The sequence below is a fragment of the Drosophila virilis genome, chromosome 5 (assembly GCF_030788295.1).
Source record: "Drosophila virilis strain 15010-1051.87 chromosome 5, Dvir_AGI_RSII-ME, whole genome shotgun sequence".
NCBI classification, from domain to species: domain Eukaryota; kingdom Metazoa; phylum Arthropoda; class Insecta; order Diptera; family Drosophilidae; genus Drosophila; species Drosophila virilis.
In genome coordinates, this window is record NC_091547.1 from 9,853,155 (window position 1) to 9,875,446 (window position 22,292).

A 22,292-nucleotide genomic window follows, 5' to 3' on the forward strand; every position below is an offset into this window, starting at 1 on the left:
CCCCATAACTATTATCATGGCGGAGTTAGAAGCACAGAAAATTTCCGCGGAGATATGTCGTTTCAAAACGACATAACTCCGCCATGATAATAGTTCTACCTGCTAGTCATTTCTGTTCGCCTGGTATTTTTGCTAAATTTCTTGTAAAAATGTTGTTTTTAGAGCGGCGGAGATATGTCGTTTCAAAACGACATAATCCCCCATAACTATTATCATGGCGGAGTTATGTCGTTTTGAAACGACATATCTCCGCGGAAATTTTCTGTGCTTCTACCTGCTAGTCATTTCTGTTCGCCTGGTATTTTTGCTAAATTTCTTGTAAAAATGTTGTTTTTAGAGCGGCGGAGATATGTCGTTTCAAAACGACATAATCCCCCATAACTATTATCATGGCGGAGTTATGTCGTTTTGAAACGACATATCTCCGCGGAAATTTTCTGTGCATCTACCTGCTGGTCATTTCTGTTCGCCTGGTATTTTTGCTAAATTTTCGCTCAAATCGAGCGAACATTAATTTAATTGTAGAGAACGATTTTAAGCGAATTTGTTGGGATTTGGAACTATAGGTCCTTAGGACTCTATCAATGGTATGATACAACCAAGGATATGTGAGTCATCTAGGAACCATAGAGGAAGTAGGGGCTGCTGGTGGTACGGCTAAAAGGAAATGCATACATATTCATGTTTCTGGTACATTTCCGAGCAAATTTTGCCCGGATTATGACATTTAGGTTCACCAGGACTCTATCAATGGTATGATACGACCAAGGATATGTGGGTCATCTAGGAACCATAGAAGGAGTAGGGGCTGCTGGTGGTACGGCTAAAAGGAAATGCATACATATTCATGTTTCTGGCACATTTCCGAGCAAATTTTGCCCGGATTATGACATTTAGGTTCACCAGGACTCTATCAATGGTATGGTAAGACCAAGGACATGTGGGTCATCTAGGAACCAAAGAGGGAGAAGGGGTGGCTAAACGAAAAAGCATACATATTTGTGGACCACTTTCGAGAGAATTTCGCACGGATTTGACCTTTGATTTAAAAAACTTTCAAGTTTTTTGCGAAAAATGGCTTTATATCAGAAAACAAAAAACGTTGATGCCAATCTATTTGATGGGTCCATCGTCCATTCTTTTTATACCCTGAACCCATTAAAAATGGGTATAAGGGTATATTGTATTTGTGCAAAATCCAAATGTATGTAACAGGCAGAAAGAAGCATTTCTGACTCCATAAAGTATATATATTCTTGATCAGCATCAATAGCCGAGTCGATCTAGCCATGTCCGTCTGTCTGTCCGTCCGTCCGTATGTCGTAATTGTGTTTAGTTCTTTTTTCATTTAGCATTATTACATTTCCCATTTATTAGTTGTTTTAACTCATGCTTTCTAATCAACGTTTTTGCAATAAAAGTAGATAAAAATAGTTTGTTGTCTTTAATCGGTATTGAAATATTAGCTGATTTTCTATTTTAACTAAATAAATAAAAATCCATTCCATCAATAAATCTTGCTTATTCGATATTTATAAGCAAAACTAAGAAACTTTAGTCTTTGGTTTTATGCCTGCCGTTTTACTTACTTGAAGTTGAGATTTTTGAAGGAGAAATGAACCTCGACAATGCCGGTTGTCTTGACTCGGGTGCGCAAGATATCCTGCTCGGTAGGCTGATAGTCCTTGGCGCCTAACCGATCCAAATCATCCAGGAAACTGCAAAGAGCAAACAGGCACGCAATCATTAGTAGGGCGGAGTGCTGTTGTTTGTTCAGGCAAGAGGGTGAGGTGAGGTTGGCTAAAGCCAAGGGCAGGGCAGACAGACAAATGTTTGCTTTGCTGCAGCTGACGGCGTCGGCGGCTTCGGGGCAAACACAGTTTGAGGCGCAGGCGAAGCGCTGTGCAAACAATTAAAACGTAGCATAAATTTAGACGCCGACAAGTGGCAACAAAAGCTCTGATACAAATGTAACTGCCAGATACAAATATGACTTTAGATACGAGTGTAGCACTTGTGGCATCAAGTTTCGCAAGCGCATTTTATTTAGGGGCACATAATTAGCTTTATTTGTGACTCTCAATCAGTCAAATGTTGCGTGTTCCGACCAGCTTCAACAAGTAGGTCAGATACAGAAAATATACAAATAGAAAAAAGATGCGTTAGATAAAAGAGAAATGAACAAGACGGAGACGAGGCTGAATAGGTCAGTGTCCAGATCTTGGCAGTAATTTACGCAGCGCACGCAACATTTGGCAACAGATAAAAAAAAAAAAACAAAAACCGAATGAAAAAATAAGAAACGAATTCCATTTGTTGCTTCCAGGTGTAAGGTTCATGTAACCCAGAGACAAAAAGAGGTCTCTGAGCCGGGTCGTAAATAAGTTTTCCAGTTGTGCGTCTTCTAGTGTCTATTGTGTGAATATTTTTGTTGCTGCGGCAATTACTTTTGCGGCCAACTGTTAGTTGTGTGTGTTTAATTAACGCGCGACTTGCCCAACCTTTGTGACCCAACTTTTGTTGTCGCCCCATTGATCATTGGCTGTGGCACAGTCTGGCAACGCTGGCGCAAATGCAACACAGCGCGGCACACTTAACAAGGGTGGGCAAAATGGCCAAGTCACGCTCGCCATGCTCTAAATATTTGCGCTATAACCAGAAACCAAGTAGCGCTCATTCAAGTGGAAAATTTGAGTGCATAATACTCTAAATAAACATCTATATACATATCGCTAAATATCGTGCCTGCAATAGTTGCATATACGTAAGACTGACCAATGTAAATATTTGCTACATTTATACGGCACACGCTAATCAAAAGTTATTCACAATTTTCACTATTAGATGATCTTCGGACGTGATCTTATCCGGGCAAATGCTCATTTGTTTGGGTCTCCGTGTTGCGTCATAGTAGGCTGTCAGGCAGTCGTGTTAGCACTTACAGTGTGCGGAGAGAAAGAGAGCGAGAGTGAAGACTGTTAAAAGAGAGCCATAAAAATATTTAACAACAAATTTTGGCTTTGGAAAAAAGGCTAGTATAAATTGGGCTACAGACGGTTCAAGAGGCCAAAAGTTCCAGCTGTAAATAATGTATGTACAGAGCATAGACACAAAAAAGCCAGAAATGTACATTACTTTCTAGCTAATTCAAGCCCGCAGGAGATATAACATATTTATAACAGACAAATTATTATTTTTTTTTGTTAATTTTCTAGTGTTAATTGTATTTTATTAAAACTTACGACAACACAAACAATCTGTCAGTGGCTAAAAAAATGTTACATCATTTACATACTGGGCTTACATAATGCCGATTTGCTGCAGCATTTCATGAAACGCAATGAATTATTACGAATTACCTTGAATGTAAGTTGCATTTTATAAATTAATGAGCCGCAGCCAACTTAGCGCGGCACTGAATAATCTGGCAACGCTACATATTCCTAAACTATTTCAGAGCTCTTTGTCGCAAACGTGATTTTACTTTTCTGTGTTTTAGGGCCTTAAATAAAATTTCTGCTCATTAAAGAATGTCAATAAGTAAACTGTAAACAGTTAATAATATTAGAATCTATTGTCCAATTACTATAACACAATATGATCGGAAATTAAACACAGCTCAAAAAAGAAGCATAATAATTATTTTGTAATTATTAATTCAATGCCTTGAAATTAATTTTCTTGTTTCCGCTCGCTTGTTTTTTTTTTCAGTTATTCACGTATAAATTTGTTAAGCAAAAGAAAAATAATTTATTTAGAAAATAAAAGTATTTAGAAAATATTATGGTTGCCAAGTAATTCATTTATTTAGATAAGCATCGGAATAAGCTTGAAATAAGTTTCGACTCATTAAATTGCAATTATTCACCAAGTTCTATGAAGAGACTATAGAAATATATTTTAACTGATGCTCTTTTTTGCTCGTCGTATCAGTCATGACGACAAAAACAATTTAAAATGAAATACTCTTTGAGCTTTTTGGGCAAGTGTCAATGCAGGTTTAAGAAAATACTATAAAGCGTGTGTTTTATGGCGCTGAATTTTTTGCCTTGGCAAAAACCAAGCAACCCCATGTGGCATTAACTAGTTGAAGTGCTTAATATGCTTTATGGCTCAGTGCATTATGTGAATTTAATGCAAAATTTCAGAGAGTGAGAGAGAGAGAGGGAGAAATAGAAGACAACGTTTGAGATAGAGACAAGGCGTCTGGGTAAACGCGTCGTTAGGTTTAATGCAAATTTCTGTATTTGCTCTTTTTAGCCAATTTCCTAACGACGGCTGCCATTAAGGCCTAGACAAACAAAAGCTGAGAAAAAAAACGACAAAAGGTAAATTAAATTGATTAAAATGAATTAAAGCGTGTAAATAACCGCTGCGAGCTAACTTCGGTAAAAAAAACTTTTGCTTTTTAGTAAGATTGATTAGCAGCAAACACTTTCAATTTCAAACGGACAGAGCAACAGAGAGAGAGAGAGAGGATATAAAACGAAGCGAAGAGAGTGAGAGCGCAATTAGCGGGCGTATCTTAACAATAAAACCAACAATCAGTTCCACAATAAAAATAGCTCGTATTTGCAAAGCCAACTAGATAATACTCTTGAATGAAATGGACGCTGGGAAAGTTGTTTGATACAATCAAGCTAATGTCAATCTCACAAAAATTCAAATTCGGAGTGGAATTATAATTTGTATAATTAATTTGAATATTTTTTATATAAAGTGCAAATTGTAAGTCATGTATATATATATCTGTAAAAAATCTGTTCATATAACCAGTTTATTCTGATCCGATCTATGACAGCTATAAATTATTTGTATTGTTTTTTTTTTATAATCTATCTGAAGAATATATCACAAAATGTTAGACTAGCTATATGAAGAAATGATCCCAGATTGCTAACAGCCTAAGTTTTGGATATATCTTCAACAAGTCTTAATAATATATAACTTCTTTATAGCTAACCATACTGTTGACATAGGCTAAGCTGACAATTTTGATTATATATAAATAAAATACCATTTTTATATATGTGTAACACATTTTCTGATTAAATATAAATACCCTTTAGCATAGAGTATTTAACAAAAGCCAGCTGTCCAGCTCTGAACTGCTCACGCACACAGCTCCAATTGGAGCTGTCTTAGCTGCCGCATAGCGCACGTAGGCCCGAACCCCGCCGTGCTGTGCTCAGCCGTGCCGGACTGGAGCGGAGCGGCTTGAGTGATGCGATGCGATGCGTTGCGCTGCTTTGGCCCTGCTGTAGTCGATCCTATAAGTAGACTAAGAAGCGCTGCGATCGCGTTTAGTGCGTCGCGTTTGCTCTACGAGACAGCAGGCAGCAGCAAGCGGAGCTTCAAGCTGAGTTTGTGGCTGTTGTTGCACGACTTTCGGTTTCTATTGGCCAACAAGTTTGCACGCTTGCGTGACGCTGATGTTTAAAGTGGAAGTGGATGTGCCCCGCCAAGTGAGTGAAGCTAAAAACAACAATAGAAAACCGCAACCGAGTTTCATTTCAACAAAATATATAACAAAAATGTTTATAGCTTTAGCCCAAAAAAAAAAAAAATAAATAAATAAAAGTCATAAAAACTGACCAAAAATTTTTGCGAGCATTGACAGCGTGTCTACAACTACTAAAGGCAAGCCGGCCCAAATACTTGGCCAAAAAGCCACAACAAAACTAGTTAAAGTGCAATGCACTTAAATCAGACGCTGTTGCAAGTGAAGCGCGAAAAGGCAGTTAAAAGCCAACTTTAAAATGCCTTTGACAAGTGCAGAGCTAACAGCAGCCGAGGCGACTAAACTACGAGGCGTGCCACAGCCCGGCCGGCCGCACCTCGAAACGCATAATTTATAGATTTATAGACTTTAATCATGGGACAGCGACAATCTCTGTGGCAATGGCAGATCAAATAAATTAAAACTCCAAATCGAAAACGCGACCGCAAACAAAGGCGTCGACAAATAAAAATCAACAAAAAAGAAAAAAGCAAAAATTTAAAATACTTTGAAAATGACATAATTTATGCAGCCGCAACTTTCGTGTGGCCAATTTGCGGATGTCTGTGCGGGGCGGGCAATTTGTTTTTCAATATTTAACATTTTGGCGCTAATAAATAGAATTGTTTGTCAGCTGCATTCGCAAATGCGCAACAGTTTTTACAAATTGCTTGCAAAACAAGTTTTCTATTTTCGATTTCGCTGTCAGTCGTGCGAGACGGCGCCTTGAGAAGCACTCAGAACAATGGCCAGAAATGCTGGCCAAAGGGAGAGGGTTAGAGGGGGAGGAAGGGGGACCAAGGCATGCAACTAGGGGCTGTTAGAGCTGCTTGTTAAACAAAAATATGGCAGTTCACAGTAAAAACTTTAACGTTCAGTTCTCAAACAAATTTCAAAATGAAGTGTTATGTAGAGCATACTTTTAAAGGGCAGAGAGAGAGAGAAAGAGAGAGAAAGCAATCTTTTATGGAAATTTATGATATTTGCAATTAAAAATATGCAATATCTAAATAAGAACAATATTTATTTATGCAAATTTCAAGTACTAAAGTGTGTCTAAAATGTCTCTTCAAATATGTCACAGATTTTTTCATTATTTTAAAGAAATATATTTCATACTTGTTTATTTTAAAAGTGAATAACTTTAAATAATAAAATCAATTAGCCAAATACCAAATACGAACTGCTGAACAAAAAGTTCCTATGACAACTTTCTGTTAAATTTACAGCCCGTTTTTTGCTTTCTATACTTTTTTAAACAATAGTATTTAAAAAACAAACCAGAGTATTTTAAAGTGCAAAAGTTTAACAAATCAATTTTGTTTCTAAGAAAATAAAATTTATTTGATAAAATATGATAATTAAAAGTCAACCAAATGGCGCCAAAAACCTTGCACGCGGTTAAAAAATAAATTGATTGGACAAAAGGAAGCTTAAACTTGCAGTTTGTATATAGAACAAATAAATTCTAAAGTTTAAATGCTATTTTACTTTTCAAAAGAAATCTGCAAACTATTCATGTATCTTTCTGTTAAGTTTGCCCTTCAGCTTAGACAATAATTCATGCTTGAATTCGAGCCAGAATCCCTCTTTAAATAATCGTCTAGCATTACGTATACGTTGAAGGGCCATAAATTGTCAGCTTTAACTATGCCATTGCAGTGCATTAAACAGTTGGCAACACCCTGCGATTATTTATTCGTTTAGTAATTGAACAATTGAAATCTTTGCGCTTTGGCTAGCCAAAGTCAAAGTCAAGTTGCGGCCAAACGCAGCGTAGACAAAACTCTTTAGAAGACACTTGAGCAGCTGCTGGCAGGAAAACCCATTCCTCTGCCAGCTGCTTGACATTTTGATTTTGCTTTCGTTTTTTTTTTTTATTTTTTGGTGAGCGCAAGGATTATCACTCAAGTTCATTATGAGGCATGCCCCGATAAGGCGCTAGTGTCTGTGTGTGTGTGTGTGTGTGTGTGTGTGTGTGTGTGAATGTGGTGTTTTGTGGCTCAAGTGCTGGACGTCGCAGCTGAAGCTGAAGGTCGCCGCTTGTCAAGGCAAGGGCAAGGATATAAGCTAAAGCATAATGCCAAGATTGTGTGTATACACATAGAGATTGAGCCATAAAAATTGTGTGCGGCAAATGGGATTTAAATTACCAGCGCACAGAAGTTGCAACTTTGGAGCAGGCGCAGAGAGAGAGAGAGAAAGAGAGAGTGTGAGCGGCGACAATGGCAGCGCTTTGTGCTTGGCAGCATCATGCGGCGTATGAGCAATATCTCAATATTGCTCATACGCAGCATGCCACACAAATCACGCTTTGAAGTGTATAGACACGTATATATGCGCGCATATCTGTATATTTATATATATGTATATTGAATGCTTTTGTTAGCCACTTGAATTTTATTGGCAACACGCACATCACACACACACAAACACATGCACACACTCGCACAACTTTAACAATGCGCGTTGTTCAGTTCATATTTGAGTTTAAGCAAAAACTTTTGGCTTCTGGCAAAATCAAAATGTAAACTGCTTTGGGCTTTTATTTGCCTGGTCTTTTAGGCCATATATTAAGTTCATCTCTGCTGCTGCCATATTATCGCATAGGTTTAGTAAATTGTTCGTTGTTTGCCTTTCGCTCTTGGCTGCGTCAACTAAGTGCGCTGCATTTGTGTGAAACCCTAGTTCAAGTCTTGGCTTTTGACAATTTGGCTCATGTCTGGTCTTCACTCGGCTGAAAGTTAGTTTTAGCCCACATTTATGACAACATATACTTATGCATGTGCCATCTATTATGCATAAATGTTTTGTTTACTCAGCCCAACCTTCCATTGTTCAAATATTGACATCTCAACAACGCTTTTTTGTTGTTTGCGTAATAAACAGAGGCAGCTTCCAATGCTCAAACAAGAAGTTCTTTCTACTCGCTTAACGTGCACATCAATATTATATGATGGATGTTCTCACCAGTTCTTTATTTACTCTAACAATTGTTGTTTGCCCGGCTAATTCACATAGCTAAGCTACCTCGTTTGCACATTTATATATAGCGTATAATAGTTGTATTTATCATAATTGCGAAAACTTTGCGCTCTTCCAAAGTTTTTATAAAATGCATAAAAAATTATAATGCCAACTCATCTGAAATAAGTGACAGAAGGGAACAACTTTGCGCCGCAATTGTAAGTTTTGCGCAACAAACATGGAAAAGTACATTTAGTTTTTATTTGAAAATTACATGAAATCTCTTTGGCAGTTCTCAACTGTTTTCCAAGTGGGCGCCACAAAAAGCAAAAACTTGTTAACATTTTTTTTTTCCCCCCTTTCCTTCTATTGCCACTTGAAATTGTTTGCCCTAAGGTATAGACTCTATGCACGGTATGTTCTGTCTACTTTTATTAGCTATATAATGACCAGATGATAAGACCCTTGACTGTCCGCAACACATGCAGAAAACTAGCTGGTGCAAAAGATTTGAGCATCGGTCGGTCTTTAAGTGCCTTATTCAAACTTATTATGAGCTTACATAAAATATATTCCAATTAGTTTTCATGCATTTCTCGAATCAGTTAATTTTTAGTCTTAAAAACGGTCGAATAATTGCGGTTTACAGGCGCAGTTCTGATAATTTCTTTACAAACAAATAAAATGGAAAAAGTTTTTCCTCCTCAAAAGCGAATTACCTTTATTCTATTTTCGCGAATTAAATTAAGTGCATTTTATTTTACTTGGTACTTTTAGTCTATATTTAGTATGCGTGTTTACAAAATGGGTCTTTCCTGGTATTTTACTTTTTGCCAGAAATTGGCTTTCTATGCGATTTTCACGAATTCAGCTAAGACTTTTATATATTCGTGCTTACTTAATTTACTTTTTAAATCGAATTTAAGGGCTTTACTCCTGCTCTCTCTCCTTCTCTCACTCACAAGCTTTCTTTCACTCATAAAAATCACCTTTCTATGCGATTTTCATAAATTCAAGTGCTGCTATAGACACTCATGGCTTTTAGTGTACTTTAAAGTATTTTAAAACGTTTCACACCTTTTTTCAACTGCCTCAACAAAAATCACTTTTGAACACTTTAGCCCAACTGCAAAACGAACCAAATAACGACAAGCAAGTGAAAGGATTGCGGAAAATGTCAAGCTTACGGAAAACCACGGCGGCTTTGATAAGACGCACAACGTACTCCGCGACAACAACGCTGCTGCCCGGTGCCGGAGGCTCTGGCGGTGCGGTCGAAGCAGCCGCTGCTGCTGCACTGGACGGAACGGAAATTGAAAAATCAATTGCGTCTGGAGCTCTACAGCGACAGCGACAACAAGCACAACAGAAGCAGCAGCAGCAGCAGCAGCGGATAAATTCTTCAGCTGACAGGTAAGAACTCTCGGAAGCAGTTTGTTGCCGCACTCTCTAATGCGCTCTTTGCAGAGACGCCACAGCAGCAGCAACAACAACAGCAACAACTGCACCTGCTGTGCGTCCCTATGCGGAGGTGCCCGGCCCGTATCCGTTGCCATTGATTGGCAATTCCTGGCGCTTTGCGCCGCTAATTGGTTAGTTAGACTTTTGGATTAGCACACTACCGAACACAAATACCCTGTTGCTTATAGACAAATCATTTTCACAGGCACGTACAAAATAAGCGACCTGGACAAGGTGATGCACGAGCTGCATGTCAACTATGGCAAAATGGCCAAGGTGGGCGGTCTGATTGGACACCCGGATCTTTTGTTTGTGTTCGATGGCGACGAAATACGCAATATATTCAAAAAGGAGGAGGCCATGCCGCACAGGTGAGCAGCGTTGCGCGTGGATGCCCGGCGCGTGTTTGGGTGCACAGTAAACAAAAAGATTTACACGTGCATATTGGAAAATCTGACGTTGCTTTCCGAGCAGCGACATTTTATGTGCTCTGATATTTTGCGCACTTTAAGCTGGGTTTAATATTTAATGATTAGTTTCCTCTTATGCGGCATTTCATATAAAGTTGGCGTTTCGACAGTAAAACTCGGCTAGGTGCTATAATTTTTAATGGACATTCAGCTAAATTCATATATATACTTTAATATACTTGATACTGGAAGATTGAAAGAGGATAAAAGCTAACTAAGATACTCATTAGAAGGGTTTTCAACATAAACGTAGCCTCTAACATGCATGTTGTGTTTTTAACATGCGAATTCTGTTTATAACAAACATATTACACTAAAAAACATGCATGTTATGTTTACAACATGCATGTTAATCTGCAGTTTAAATAGCTACTTAAAAAATCAAGTGAAATGTGAAGATGAAGGACAACATAGAAAAACTAAATGAAGACTGATGCATAAAGTGAAATATGCTTGACCTAATACACAAAGTAGAGGTGGTGGAGCTGTTAAATAAAAATAAAGTGACCCTGAAAGACACTCAGATACATCTAAAGCCAGTTAAAAGAGAAGGACAATTACAAGGAAATTCACAATAAAAATTTAAGCGCAAAGCCTAATTGTGACATTGAGAAGACTTTTGCGACATTTACAGAAAAGTTAAATGGAAAACAAGTCTATTTTCAAACACAAAATTAAAGCAACAGAAAAAAGTTAAACAATCTTGACAATATTGAAGAATCGCAACTGTTCAGATATGAGACTGAGCTGTTCAACGAGACATGAGAAGACATCAATTTCGTTGTAGGAAATTCGAAAATGAGCCCTAATATATGTTTTCCAATTGAGTACAGTTAACATTACATAAATATTAATGCTATGTAGGTAATTCGAATGCGGCACAGTTGCAGTAGAAGTCGGCTTAAATGAATGCACATTAATTGACATATGTAATTTGCCACATGGTTGCACTTAAGCAGCAGCCACTGTGATAAAACACAGCCCGCCCACACACACACACACTCACACACAAACATACACACAGATACAGACACAACTACACATGCACATGATATCCTTGTGCTCTGCGATTTAATTTGCCTTTCGGGTTGCCTTTGCACAGCTGAGAGCAGCTGAAGAAATGTGTTTATTATTTATGCGCATATTGCATTAAATTCATAATTAAATTATTGACGCACGTAGGCGTCCGTTTGTGTGTGTGTGTGTGTGTGTGTGTCGTGAATGACAGTTGTTCAGAGAGGCGAGTGCGCAATTAGTTGGCCAATGCAAAGGATTTTGATACGGTCTGCCATTTTGTTTGTTAATTAATACGTAATTATATTGCCATTGGGCAACATTACGTGCACAATTTGGTCAATTAGAATATGTGGCAGCTGATTTAAAGGCCTCAACGAAATTAAACAAAACTCGATTCAGCTATCATAGCCTGAAGCAAAAATAAAACAAAACAAAACAAAAAAAAAAAACAGACATAGACTTTCACTCAATCGAGTTGTAGGCCTGAAAGATTTTTCGAAGCAAAAAGCTGCTTTACAAGACGCGCAAAATTAAAGAAAAGAAGAAGAAAAAATTAAATAAATAATGTGCCGCCAATGGAAATAAATAGTTGGCTATTTTTGTTTTCGTAGCTTATGAATATGAATTTGTCTTTTACTTTTTTTTTTTCTGTTTTTCTGTACGCCAAAGAAAGCCAAGATTTGCCAAACTTGTTAAGCTTTCTTTTATAAAACATTTTTGTTGTGTTTGTGTTTTTTTGTGCTCTCCCATTTGGCCATGAACCAATTTATGTGCCAGTTATGTTAAGATTTGTATAGCAAAAGATATATATATACAAATAATAATCATCAAATAGACGCGGCGTCGCGACAGATTCAAGCGAGCGCAAAAATATAGCCGAAAGAAATAAATGTTTTGTATTTTTTCTCTAGTAAACTTTTTTTTTATTGTCAGCAGGGGCGCTGAAATTGGCAAGTCATCATTAAAAAGTTGTAGACGCACGACAGAGAGAGAGGGAGAATAGCCAATAAATTGACATAGACGCGATGCGTTAAGGTGAGCAAATGTTTAAAGATTGAAAGATTGATGAACGGCGCAGCGCTAATTGATTGATATACACACACCAAACGCAAACAAAGCGCAAATTGACCAAACGAACGACCGACTGACCGAATGACTGACTGATTGACTGATGAAGACATTCCAGCACTCAGCACTTCGCGTGTGTGGGCTGGCCACAGACAACAAGTAGAAACCTTTCGTATTTTATGTCTCGCATAACTTTAACACACAGAAAGTACGAGGTTCAGTGTGTGTGGGAAAAATATTCAAGAAAATAAAATAACGCATAAACTTAAGATTAGATTCACAGATGTTGTTGTTGTTGCTGACAGTTGTTAAAGCAACAACACAGACAGACAAGTTGTCCGCTGAACGTGGAACAAGATTCGGTTGTTGGTCAACTAGTTGGCCCACAATTTCCAAATTTATATCTAACTCACGTCGGCTTCTGCCACACAATTGTCGCACACAAAAATATAATATATAAATGCATAACATTTCAAAATGCAATAATTTATTGCATTTGGATGTGCAATGCTGCGCTTTTCCAGTTTTTGTTGACCTTTTAGAGGTCAGCAGCGACATTTGCATGCAAATGAAATGCATTTTACATATGTTTACAATTAATACGCATTCATTTTTTGTAAAAATATGTTGACTGTTGTATTTAGTAATAGATTGTACCAAGGTACAGCCTGGCAAAAAGTCGGAAGTGGGTGTTAAACTTTGATCTTTACAAAAGAAAAATCACAAAAAATTAAGTATTTGTTATCAAACTATCAACAGATTCAGTCAGCAACAGAAAATGAACTATTTATTCCTAATTTATAGTATTATTAACCTATTTTGACATAATTGCTGTCTGTTGCAAAGAGACAGATAATTATAATTAAACACCTGATTATAATCAAAAATTAAAAGAGTAATTATGACATAGTTGTTACGCATCTTGAAGTCAAACCGGTCTTTATCAACGATCAAATTATCATACTCTTTCGTAATAACAATTTATATTAAATTAAAATAATTAAAAGTATTATTTATGGGAAACAAAGATAGGGTTGACCCTTGAGGGTAAGGATCGAAAGAACGTGTTAAATTCCGAAAAAGAAAAAAAGTACAAATGTGGCAGAAACTGATTTTTAATATTGGAAAAAGGTGTTTTCATGTGCTTAGCTAAGTATTTTTAGCAAAAGTTCAACTGTGCTCAAGATTTTGGAAATTGGTAGAAACAATAGGCTGGCAGACTCAGAATAGAGCACAATTTGATACAATTCAAAATATTGAAAATGCCAAACATAGATTATAAAAGTTAATGTTTGCATATTTTAGCTGCAATGCACAGCTGCTGCTTAATTTGTAAATGAATAATTGATTTTTATTAAAGAAAATATCTTATAAAAAACCAACAAATGTTAATCGATAGCAAATGATTAAACAAGGGCAACATTCTTGGCTTAGAAAGCGAGCATGGAGTAAATGTGTGATGAATAGAAAGTGAAATGTATAAAAATTAGACACCATTTACGATCGAGCATTACGAGTTTCTATAAAACAAATATAATTACAATCGTTAAAGAGAGTTTGCTTAGCTACACATATTCAAATAGCTGCTGATGCAGTGAATACCCCTAATGCGTATGCGTGTGTGTGTATTTGTTTTGTGCTTGTCCAAATTGCACAGTGGCAAAGTAAATAAAGTCGCATGACTTTTATTTTATGCCATTTAATTGAATATTGTTGCCAGGGGCAACACAAAAAAAAAAATACAAATAGACAAAGAGGCCGACAGCTACACCCTACTAACCGTGACACCCTGCTATAAAATGCGAGCTGCGGTATTTGCCAGCTGAAGTCGTAAAACAAAATAAAATGCGACCATTTTTATATTGCGACATGCGAGCGTCGCTATAATGCAAATATGAGCGCGAACATCAACAAGATACACAAATGTATCTGCGAGTCATCATTTTAGCCGGGTTTTTGTTCTATTTGTTTGATGTGTTGCACGCGAGAAATTCCTATGTGAAATTCCCTGTGTAATGTGAGTTAAGTTTATGGCAAAAGGCAAGGCTCCATGAGCTAAAAACAACCTATGTGTGTTTGAGCCTATTTGACATCATGCCCTTTAAAAGCATCAAATTGCGCATACGCCGCATTGCCCGCCTAAACATATATACATACTTATATATTCTGGTTCTTCTACTACTTGGCAGACCCTCGATGCCTTCGCTGCGCCATTACAAGGGTGAGCTGCGGCGCGACTTCTTTGGCGATGTGGCTGGTCTAATTGGCGTGTAAGTATTACGTTGCATTTGGCAAAGGCCCGCAACACGCCCACTTATCCTCCCATCCACTCACAATTAGGCACGGTCCCAAGTGGGAGGCCTTTCGCCAGGAGGTGCAACAGATTCTGCTGCAGCCGCAAACCGCCAAGAAATATATACCTCCACTGAATGATATAGCCAGCGAGTTTATGTTGCGGTAAGTTGGCATGACATAATAGCCAGGCACAACATTATATAATCCCGTTGCCCCTTTACCATATAGCATAGACGAGATGCGCAATGAGCAGCAGGAGTTGCCCGATAACTTTTTGCACGAACTGTACAAATGGGCGCTCGAATGTAAGCCAAGAAAATGTTGTCCTACGCGACAGTTGAACTAAATAAGAAGGCAAGAGCTTATATCCTACATTCTTTATCCCCTGCAGCTGTGGGTCGCGTCTCGCTGGACACACGACTCGGCTGCCTGAAGCCGGAGGGCAGCGCCGAGGCGCAACAAATTATTGAGGCAATCAATACGTTCTTCTGGGCGGTGCCGGAGCTGGAGCTGCGCATGCCACTGTGGCGCGTCTTTCCCACGAAAGCCTATCGCAGCTTTGTGCGCGCATTGGATCAGTTTTCCGCGTAGGTTGCCATCTTCTATTTATTTGTTTTATTTTTGGTGTATGTGATTGATTTATCGCTGCAGCATTTGCATGAAGAACATCAGCCAGACCATGGACAAGGCCGATGCGGACCAGGCACAGCATGTACCCAAAGACGAGGCGGACATTTCCATAGTGGAGCGCATTGTGCGCAAAACGGGCAATCGAAAATTGGCAGCTGTCCTGGCCCTGGATCTGTTTCTTGTCGGCGTCGATACGGTGAGTAATTGTCCTAAGAGAAACTCAAGGCCTAAAACCATTTGGTAATGCAAATTATTAGATTGTACAGCTTAAAATATGCTTTTGACGGGCATTACAATCTAATTTGCAGACAATATGATGGGAATGTATCGGATTTTTTCTGCATTGCCAGCTTGAAATCATTTCGAACGAATAGACAGAACTTATTTCTTATTTCTTGTAAAGTTAGTTGAGTATGCTTTCTTATTTTTTCTTTACTTGAAATGAAAAAAGTCTATTTGTTCTAATTATCATATCAACATATTCAGCATACCTCTTAAAAGGGTTTTTGTATATCATAAGTTATCAATAGATAGGATAATTTTGTTTCCACTTAAAGCCTTGTTTCATAGCCATAGCATTATAAATAATGACAGCATTGATATCTGACTATGTATATATATCAGCGTAATCTATGCTAGATAATCGAATGACACAATCATTATTTGCATAATGCCAGGCTATAAATAAAACTCATTAGGTAATTAACGGACAGACTGTGAAATATATAATATAATAATCGGCAACGCCCTAATGCGCCCAACTGTCCCCCTGGTTTACTTGCAGACCTCGGTGGCGGCCTCGTCGACCATTTATCAATTGGCCAAGAATCCGGATAAGCAGCAGCGTTTGTTTGAGGAGCTGAAACGTGTGTTTCCAACGTGCGATGCGCAAATCAATCAGCACGTCCTTGAGCAGATGCCCTATATGCGGGCCTGCGTCAAGGAGACGCTGCGGTAGGTGCTTAAATACATATATATCATATCCGACTTGTATATACGTATATATTTTCAGCATGAAGCCGGTTGTCATTGCGAATGGACGCAACTTGCAGGCGGATGCAGTTATTAACGGCTACCATGTGCCGAAGGGCGTAAGTAGGCGTGGCCGTAAACATAACTGATTGTTAATACATAACCTTTTGGTCCCCCACATGCAATGCAGACGCACGTCATCTTCCCACATCTGGTTGTCTCGAATGATCCAACATATTTTCCCGAGCCGAAACGTTTCCTGCCCGAACGTTGGCTCAAACAGGGCGCAGGTGAGTCAAATGATGGGGGCCATGGACATTGGTGCTTGTTAACTGTAACGTTGTTGTTGTTGTTGCATTTCAGCTGAAGGCTGCCCGCATGCCGGCCAGAAGATACATCCGTTTGTAAGCCTGCCCTTTGGCTACGGGCGTCGCATGTGCGTGGGTCGACGCTTTGCGGAAATCGAGCTGCATACGCTGCTGGCCAAGGTGAGGATGAGGCAAGATGAGGAGCCCATTTTAATTGTCTCTCGTTATTGCAGATCTTTCGCAAATACCGTGTTTCCTATGATTCGGATGAATTCATTTATCGCGTCAACTCCACGTACATACCGCAATCGCCGTTAAATTTCAAACTGACACCGCGCGACGAGTAGCACGGCGTTGCGTTGAGGATTTGCAGCTGCCACAGCTGCCACAAAATACTGTGACACACACAACACGGCGGCTGTGTGATATTTTTGGCGGAACGCATTACAATTTGCTGCTGTTTGTTTTTCATTTGGTTTTAATTAAGCAAATGGGCTTGAGATACAAATGTATCTGCAACTGTGTATCTTTCAGCTTGGACAGCAGCAAAGCGCTTGTATATATTTATGTATTCGTGTTAGTCATCAATTTAGTTTTACTGTACGCAACCAAAAGTCGTAGCCAATAAAGAGCCAAAAAGTATGCAACGCTTTTTATCCATTAATCATGCATATAAACATGAGCGAAACGCAATGGGATTGGAACACAGACAGCAGCGAAAAGAGAAATTGTCTTGGCAACGATTATTCACTGGGATTATGTGTCTGTTGTGCGATATCTATGCTGGATAATGTATGCATATATATACTTCGTATTATTCTTATGATGAGTTCAAGATTAATTGAATCCAGTTTTTATGCTGTCCATTTGGACAAGTCGAATAAGTTCAAGGTCATGAGCAATGTCGAATTTACTTTGACAACATTTTCAATCTATCTATTAATTTTAGTTAATATGTGATTCCAATTTGTCGATTGACACGCCTAAAAGCTTGCCAGAAGAAATCAACACGATTCTTTAGTAAAGGAGGCACTATAAGCAATTTATAAAAATTTAGAAACGTTTACGAATGCCAGACAAAGCAGAATTGAAGAGAGTATACGAGTAAAGAGTTGCACTTAGCTGCTGCTATTAAAACTGTTTGGGCAGTCTAATTGCAATTAAAGTGGAGTTCTTTTAACAGAGCAACAGACATTATAAAACTCGCTAAGCAGTAGTCGAAGCAAAGTATACGAAAACTGACAGACGCTGAGAACGTTAGATTTCTTTACACCCACACAACTATTCACAATAATCTATTCGAAAATGGTTACTCACTATTTAGCGGAATCATTCAATTGATATTCGTTGCTGCGCGAGAAGCATTCCTGGACGCCGGCATCAAGCCAGAGCCGCTTCATGGCGGCCAGCAGCTCCTCTGAGAAGGGTTCGGTATCGTGCATGCGTTGGCACACATCGAACACCATTTTCGCATCGCTCTGCAAAAGAACAAACAAAAAAAAAAAAACGAATGCATTTACATACGAGATGCAGCATTAGAGATTCAAGTAAATGGTGATTCACTCACCTCCCGCTCGTTATTGCTATACTGAATACTAAGATTTGGCATGGCTCGCAATATTGCAACTAATGATTGTATTGTGTTGCTGTAGACAACCGGTCGATATTGTTTAAAGTCCTCCGCAGTGAACCCGCTCTCGTGAATGATTTTCATTTGTTTGACTATTGTGCTTTTGCCCGATTCACCGGCGCCTGCAAATAAGAGAGAGACACAACATAAGATACACATGTTAGAAAAATACGACACTAGCAAATGCATAAAAATTGTTTTGTATTCGTGCAACAAATACCCTTGTTTTATAACAAGTTGATCTTGGAAAAGTATTGAAATAATTTATGGTATTACTAATAAAAAATATATAATTATATGTAGATTGTTTTGCAATGCTTCAAAGGAGTTTTTATTCATAAATTGTCTTTTTCTATTAACCCCAAACTTTGTTGCCCATAAAAATTGACTTGAAGAAGGTATATTCGAATTATTACTCAAGAGAAACCTAAAAATATTTAATCTAGCAGCCAATTTGAGCTTTATAATTACAATTGGTTTAGTTTTGATTTCTGTAAAACATAGATGCAGAGAGTAAGATTTTTGACAAACATTTGCAATTAAAGCTGTCAGTTTTTTATAGTATGATAATGTATTTAAATAAGTTGGCTAGATTATATTAAAACTTGTAAGTAGAAGAAACTTAGTTCAACAAAATTGCTTACACTTGTGCAAAAGAATGAAGGAAAATGTTTTAAGCTGAGTAGGAAACACAATAGAGCTTGTTATTTGACTAACATAAGCTAATAGATAAGATAATAGTTGAATCAATTGCAGTTTACAAGCGAAAGTCTCAAGGAATATTACAATTTTATAAACAAGCTGAAATCTCACTAAATGTAAACCTATAATTATCAAAATTATAATTTGAACAATACCCAAACGTATACACATTACATACTTCACTATAAAATCAATATACCCAATAAAATAATTTGAAGAGCATATATTTTTTTTTTGCTATGGAAAATCGCCTCAAGTCTGTGTGGCAAAGATGCAAAGTGCAAAATACAGAAGGCGTCTGATTATGTGCAGTGACGCAAAACGGGCACTCAGGGCAGGGCAAGTAGCTTGGTAGTGTGGGATGGGAGCGTTGGGGGCGTGGACTTGGGTGGCGAGTGGGTGGAGGGGGCTATAAATATTTATACACAGATTACAAGTGCATAGTTCGTAGTTGTTGAGCTCTAAATGTGTGCGCTTTGTATTATACAAGTAGAGCTTAATGGCCTTTAGCACACGCAACACACACACACACACTCACAACGTCACCATGATTATCATTATCATGATCATCATTATTATCAACATTGTATTCATTATCATCATCAGCATTGAGCAATCATCTTATGCTCTGGTCTCGGCTGTGGGGCAGCTCAACAGTTGCGCTGACAAAACAAAGGATTAATTGTAGCGCCCGTTGCTTCAGCTTCAGCTTCTATTTCTGCTTTTGGTTCTGGTTCTGGTCAAGTTGGATGCTCTACGCCCCAAAATAGCTCTAGTTGAGTCTAGCTTATGGTTTTCTAGTTTTTTACTTGCTTTGCTATTTTACCCACCGCTTGCCACCAACATCTGTCGCTTGTTTGCATCTCGTGTCTAATTTTAGCTGCTTTCATTCCACGCGCTCTGCACAATTTGTGCAGTTTTCCCCTCATTTTTCATCAGAATTTTCCTACTCGCTTTTTTTCTTCTCTTTTCTCATAATTGAGTGGGCTGTTTTTCTTTTGCATGCACTTGTTGATAAGCTGTGCATTTAAGTCAGCTGGAAAATGATTGCCAAAGCCCCGCACAAATTATATTTATTAAAGATTCTGCAGAATTTTCTAATTTGTTATTCTACGGATTGGAAATTTAAATGGCATACAAGTTAGAATTTAATTGGCATAAAAGTTTGTTGCATAATTCTGGGAAATAAGTTAGGTATAATAATTGTAAAACAATTTGTTAAGTAAATATTAAAACATATTAATTAAAGGATGTTCTATTTTAGGAAGAGAAGGCTAAAATGAAACTAGCTTTCCCATTACAAAAGGCATTCAGATATTAATATTCGAAGTTATCAATTAATTTATTGCGAACTTGAACAACCTGAAGCAAGTAGAAATGTTTGTACATTAGAGCCGTATAAATAGCATGGCTCCAAAAGGCAATCATGAATCTTTCTCTGAGCAAGAAGGTTCAGCTGTACAAAACTCTACTTGCTCCAATTGGGCGCTATGCAAGCCAAATCTTTGGAACTAAGTACTGAATCGTCTTGGTACAACCACAACGGAACTCTGGGAAGGTATCTTAAGATTCCTTTATTGGGTGACCACCGGCTGCGTGGCCCCTTTCCCTGCTCAGCCTAGTATAAGGGCAAGAAGGTCTTGCAGCAAAAAGCGACGAAGGACGCAGGATCCAACCCAACGATCGCCCAAAAGAGTAAAAATTAATTTATACATATCGTTAAAAGCATTTTGAATATATCAATGCAGAACATTCCGCTAAAGAATTTTTGCAGTTGCTTGCAGAAAACTTGAAAAAGAAAAGGGAAGAAATGTATCTAAGACAATTATTTAATTTGTGTTCGTTTTATATGTCTAATGATATCTGGCCGAATAGAAGATGAAAAGCTTTTTCCTATGTTAACCCAAACCATAAAAGTCAAATAAAATACAATGCAAATATGAGACCAATAGCCCTTTCGGGAACTTTGAGCGCTGCGCTATTTATGACAATCAACGGGAATTTCCGTTTAAGCACATTCCAAATGTTAGCTCCATTAAGTACTGTTCTATATATAGAGTTGACTATGTCGAAAGGGTCTTTACCCGTAGCGCACACTTAACGTGTTGCGCCTCGTTTACATGTTGGACTCTGTACGTAAATTAACAATGCGCCATGGAAATTGTTTAGTTTCGAGATTTTTGTTTTGTTTTGCTGTGAAAAATAAGTTCAATGCGCTGCGCAATGTAATTGTCCAGGAATGTTTTTCGATTAAAAATATATGTGTGTGTATATGCAACAATTCTGTGAATGCAGTCATTGAAGAACTTTCGAATCTATAACAATCAATTCGGGAGTTGAGCAAATGGATCGAAAAGTTTATCTAGCTCAACTCTTGAAGGCGTTGTTTATGGCTGCAGGCACGTTAAATTAATGAGATGTTTGTATGGGAAGTGAAGGCGAGTGCTTAAATTTAATGCCTACGTAAATTGCATAAATAGCTCAAGCAGGACAGAGAGAGAGAGAGAGAGAAAGAGAGAGTGAGAGAGAAGGGGGAGAGGCACTCAATGAGAGCGGGGTCGAGGTAAAAGTTTAGTTTTTGTTTGATTATTATTATGAATTTGTGCTCGATTTTGAATACGCACACGCGCACACAATACAGCCAAACTTATTTTAAATAAACACTTTTCCAGTGTGAGAAAAGCAAACACACGCACACACGCCACACACTCACACACCACACACACACAACGCACACTAGGAATCGCTGAGCAGAATTTAACATTTTGTACAAACACGCAAAACTGTCAGAAATTAAATCTTTTGCGAGACGTACGCTGATATTTGCAAGAGGAAATTAAATGAAATACAAAAAAAAAAAAAAATGTAAACATCAGCCAAATTGCAGGCAACTACAAAAAAAAACAAAAAAAAAAAAACAAAATGAAAATTGGGGGGAAATGAAAAATGAAACACATACACAAGTACGCAAAGCGAAAAAGAGAGCAGCGCAGTGGAACAGAGGTCCATGTCTTCAAATTATGAATATTACTCGTTTATGTGTGCTCCACAAATTGCCTAAGAGCTGTACAAAGCGGAAAGCCAGCCCAGCAGATACCCTGTAAGCATTTGCTAGGTGAATTATATGCTCAAGAATAATATGAATAAGACTTGAAAGTCGTTTGCATAGAAAGTGATCTGTAGCTTACATTTGCTTCTTTCTATTACTATTCTAAATACCCTTTCCAAATGAAATGCTCGTAAGATTCTATTCTGGCTAAAGGCTCTACTCA

General features: G+C 38.0%; 2 protein-coding genes across 4 annotated transcripts in view; one reads left to right on the forward strand and one right to left on the reverse strand.

Moving 5' to 3' along the window:
- The window catches only part of Galphao (G protein alpha o subunit), a 36,813-nt gene that overhangs the window by 3,303 nt on the left and 11,218 nt on the right, over positions 1 to 22,292 (reverse strand). For both annotated transcript variants that reach the window (XM_015174560.3, XM_015174559.3), the window contains exons 3-5: positions 18,256 to 18,440; positions 18,006 to 18,166; positions 1,590 to 1,718 (exon numbers count right to left, since the gene is read on the reverse strand). In XM_015174560.3, coding sequence (XP_015030046.1) covers positions 1,590 to 1,718; positions 18,006 to 18,166; positions 18,256 to 18,440 — 475 coding nt within the window. The remainder of the gene's footprint in view (positions 1 to 1,589; positions 1,719 to 18,005; positions 18,167 to 18,255; positions 18,441 to 22,292) is intronic.
- Cyp49a1 (Cytochrome P450 49a1) lies at positions 5,300 to 17,335 on the forward strand. Of its 2 annotated transcripts, XM_002050509.4 has the most exons (14): positions 5,300 to 5,465; positions 9,589 to 9,880; positions 9,935 to 10,059; positions 10,134 to 10,299; positions 14,673 to 14,753; positions 14,824 to 14,940; positions 15,007 to 15,083; positions 15,170 to 15,365; positions 15,430 to 15,604; positions 16,193 to 16,362; positions 16,421 to 16,499; positions 16,571 to 16,670; positions 16,744 to 16,868; positions 16,922 to 17,335. In XM_002050509.4, exons 2-14 carry the CDS (start codon positions 9,642 to 9,644, stop codon positions 17,033 to 17,035), a joined length of 1,764 nt encoding a protein of 587 aa, XP_002050545.1. In that variant the 5' UTR covers positions 5,300 to 5,465; positions 9,589 to 9,641; the 3' UTR covers positions 17,036 to 17,335. The 2 variants fall into 2 exon arrangements, with proteins under 2 accessions (XP_002050545.1, XP_015029157.1); XM_015173671.3 differs by lacking the exons at positions 5,300 to 5,465; positions 9,589 to 9,880; positions 9,935 to 10,059; positions 10,134 to 10,299 and adding an exon at positions 12,360 to 12,450 and having other exon boundaries at positions 16,922 to 17,334.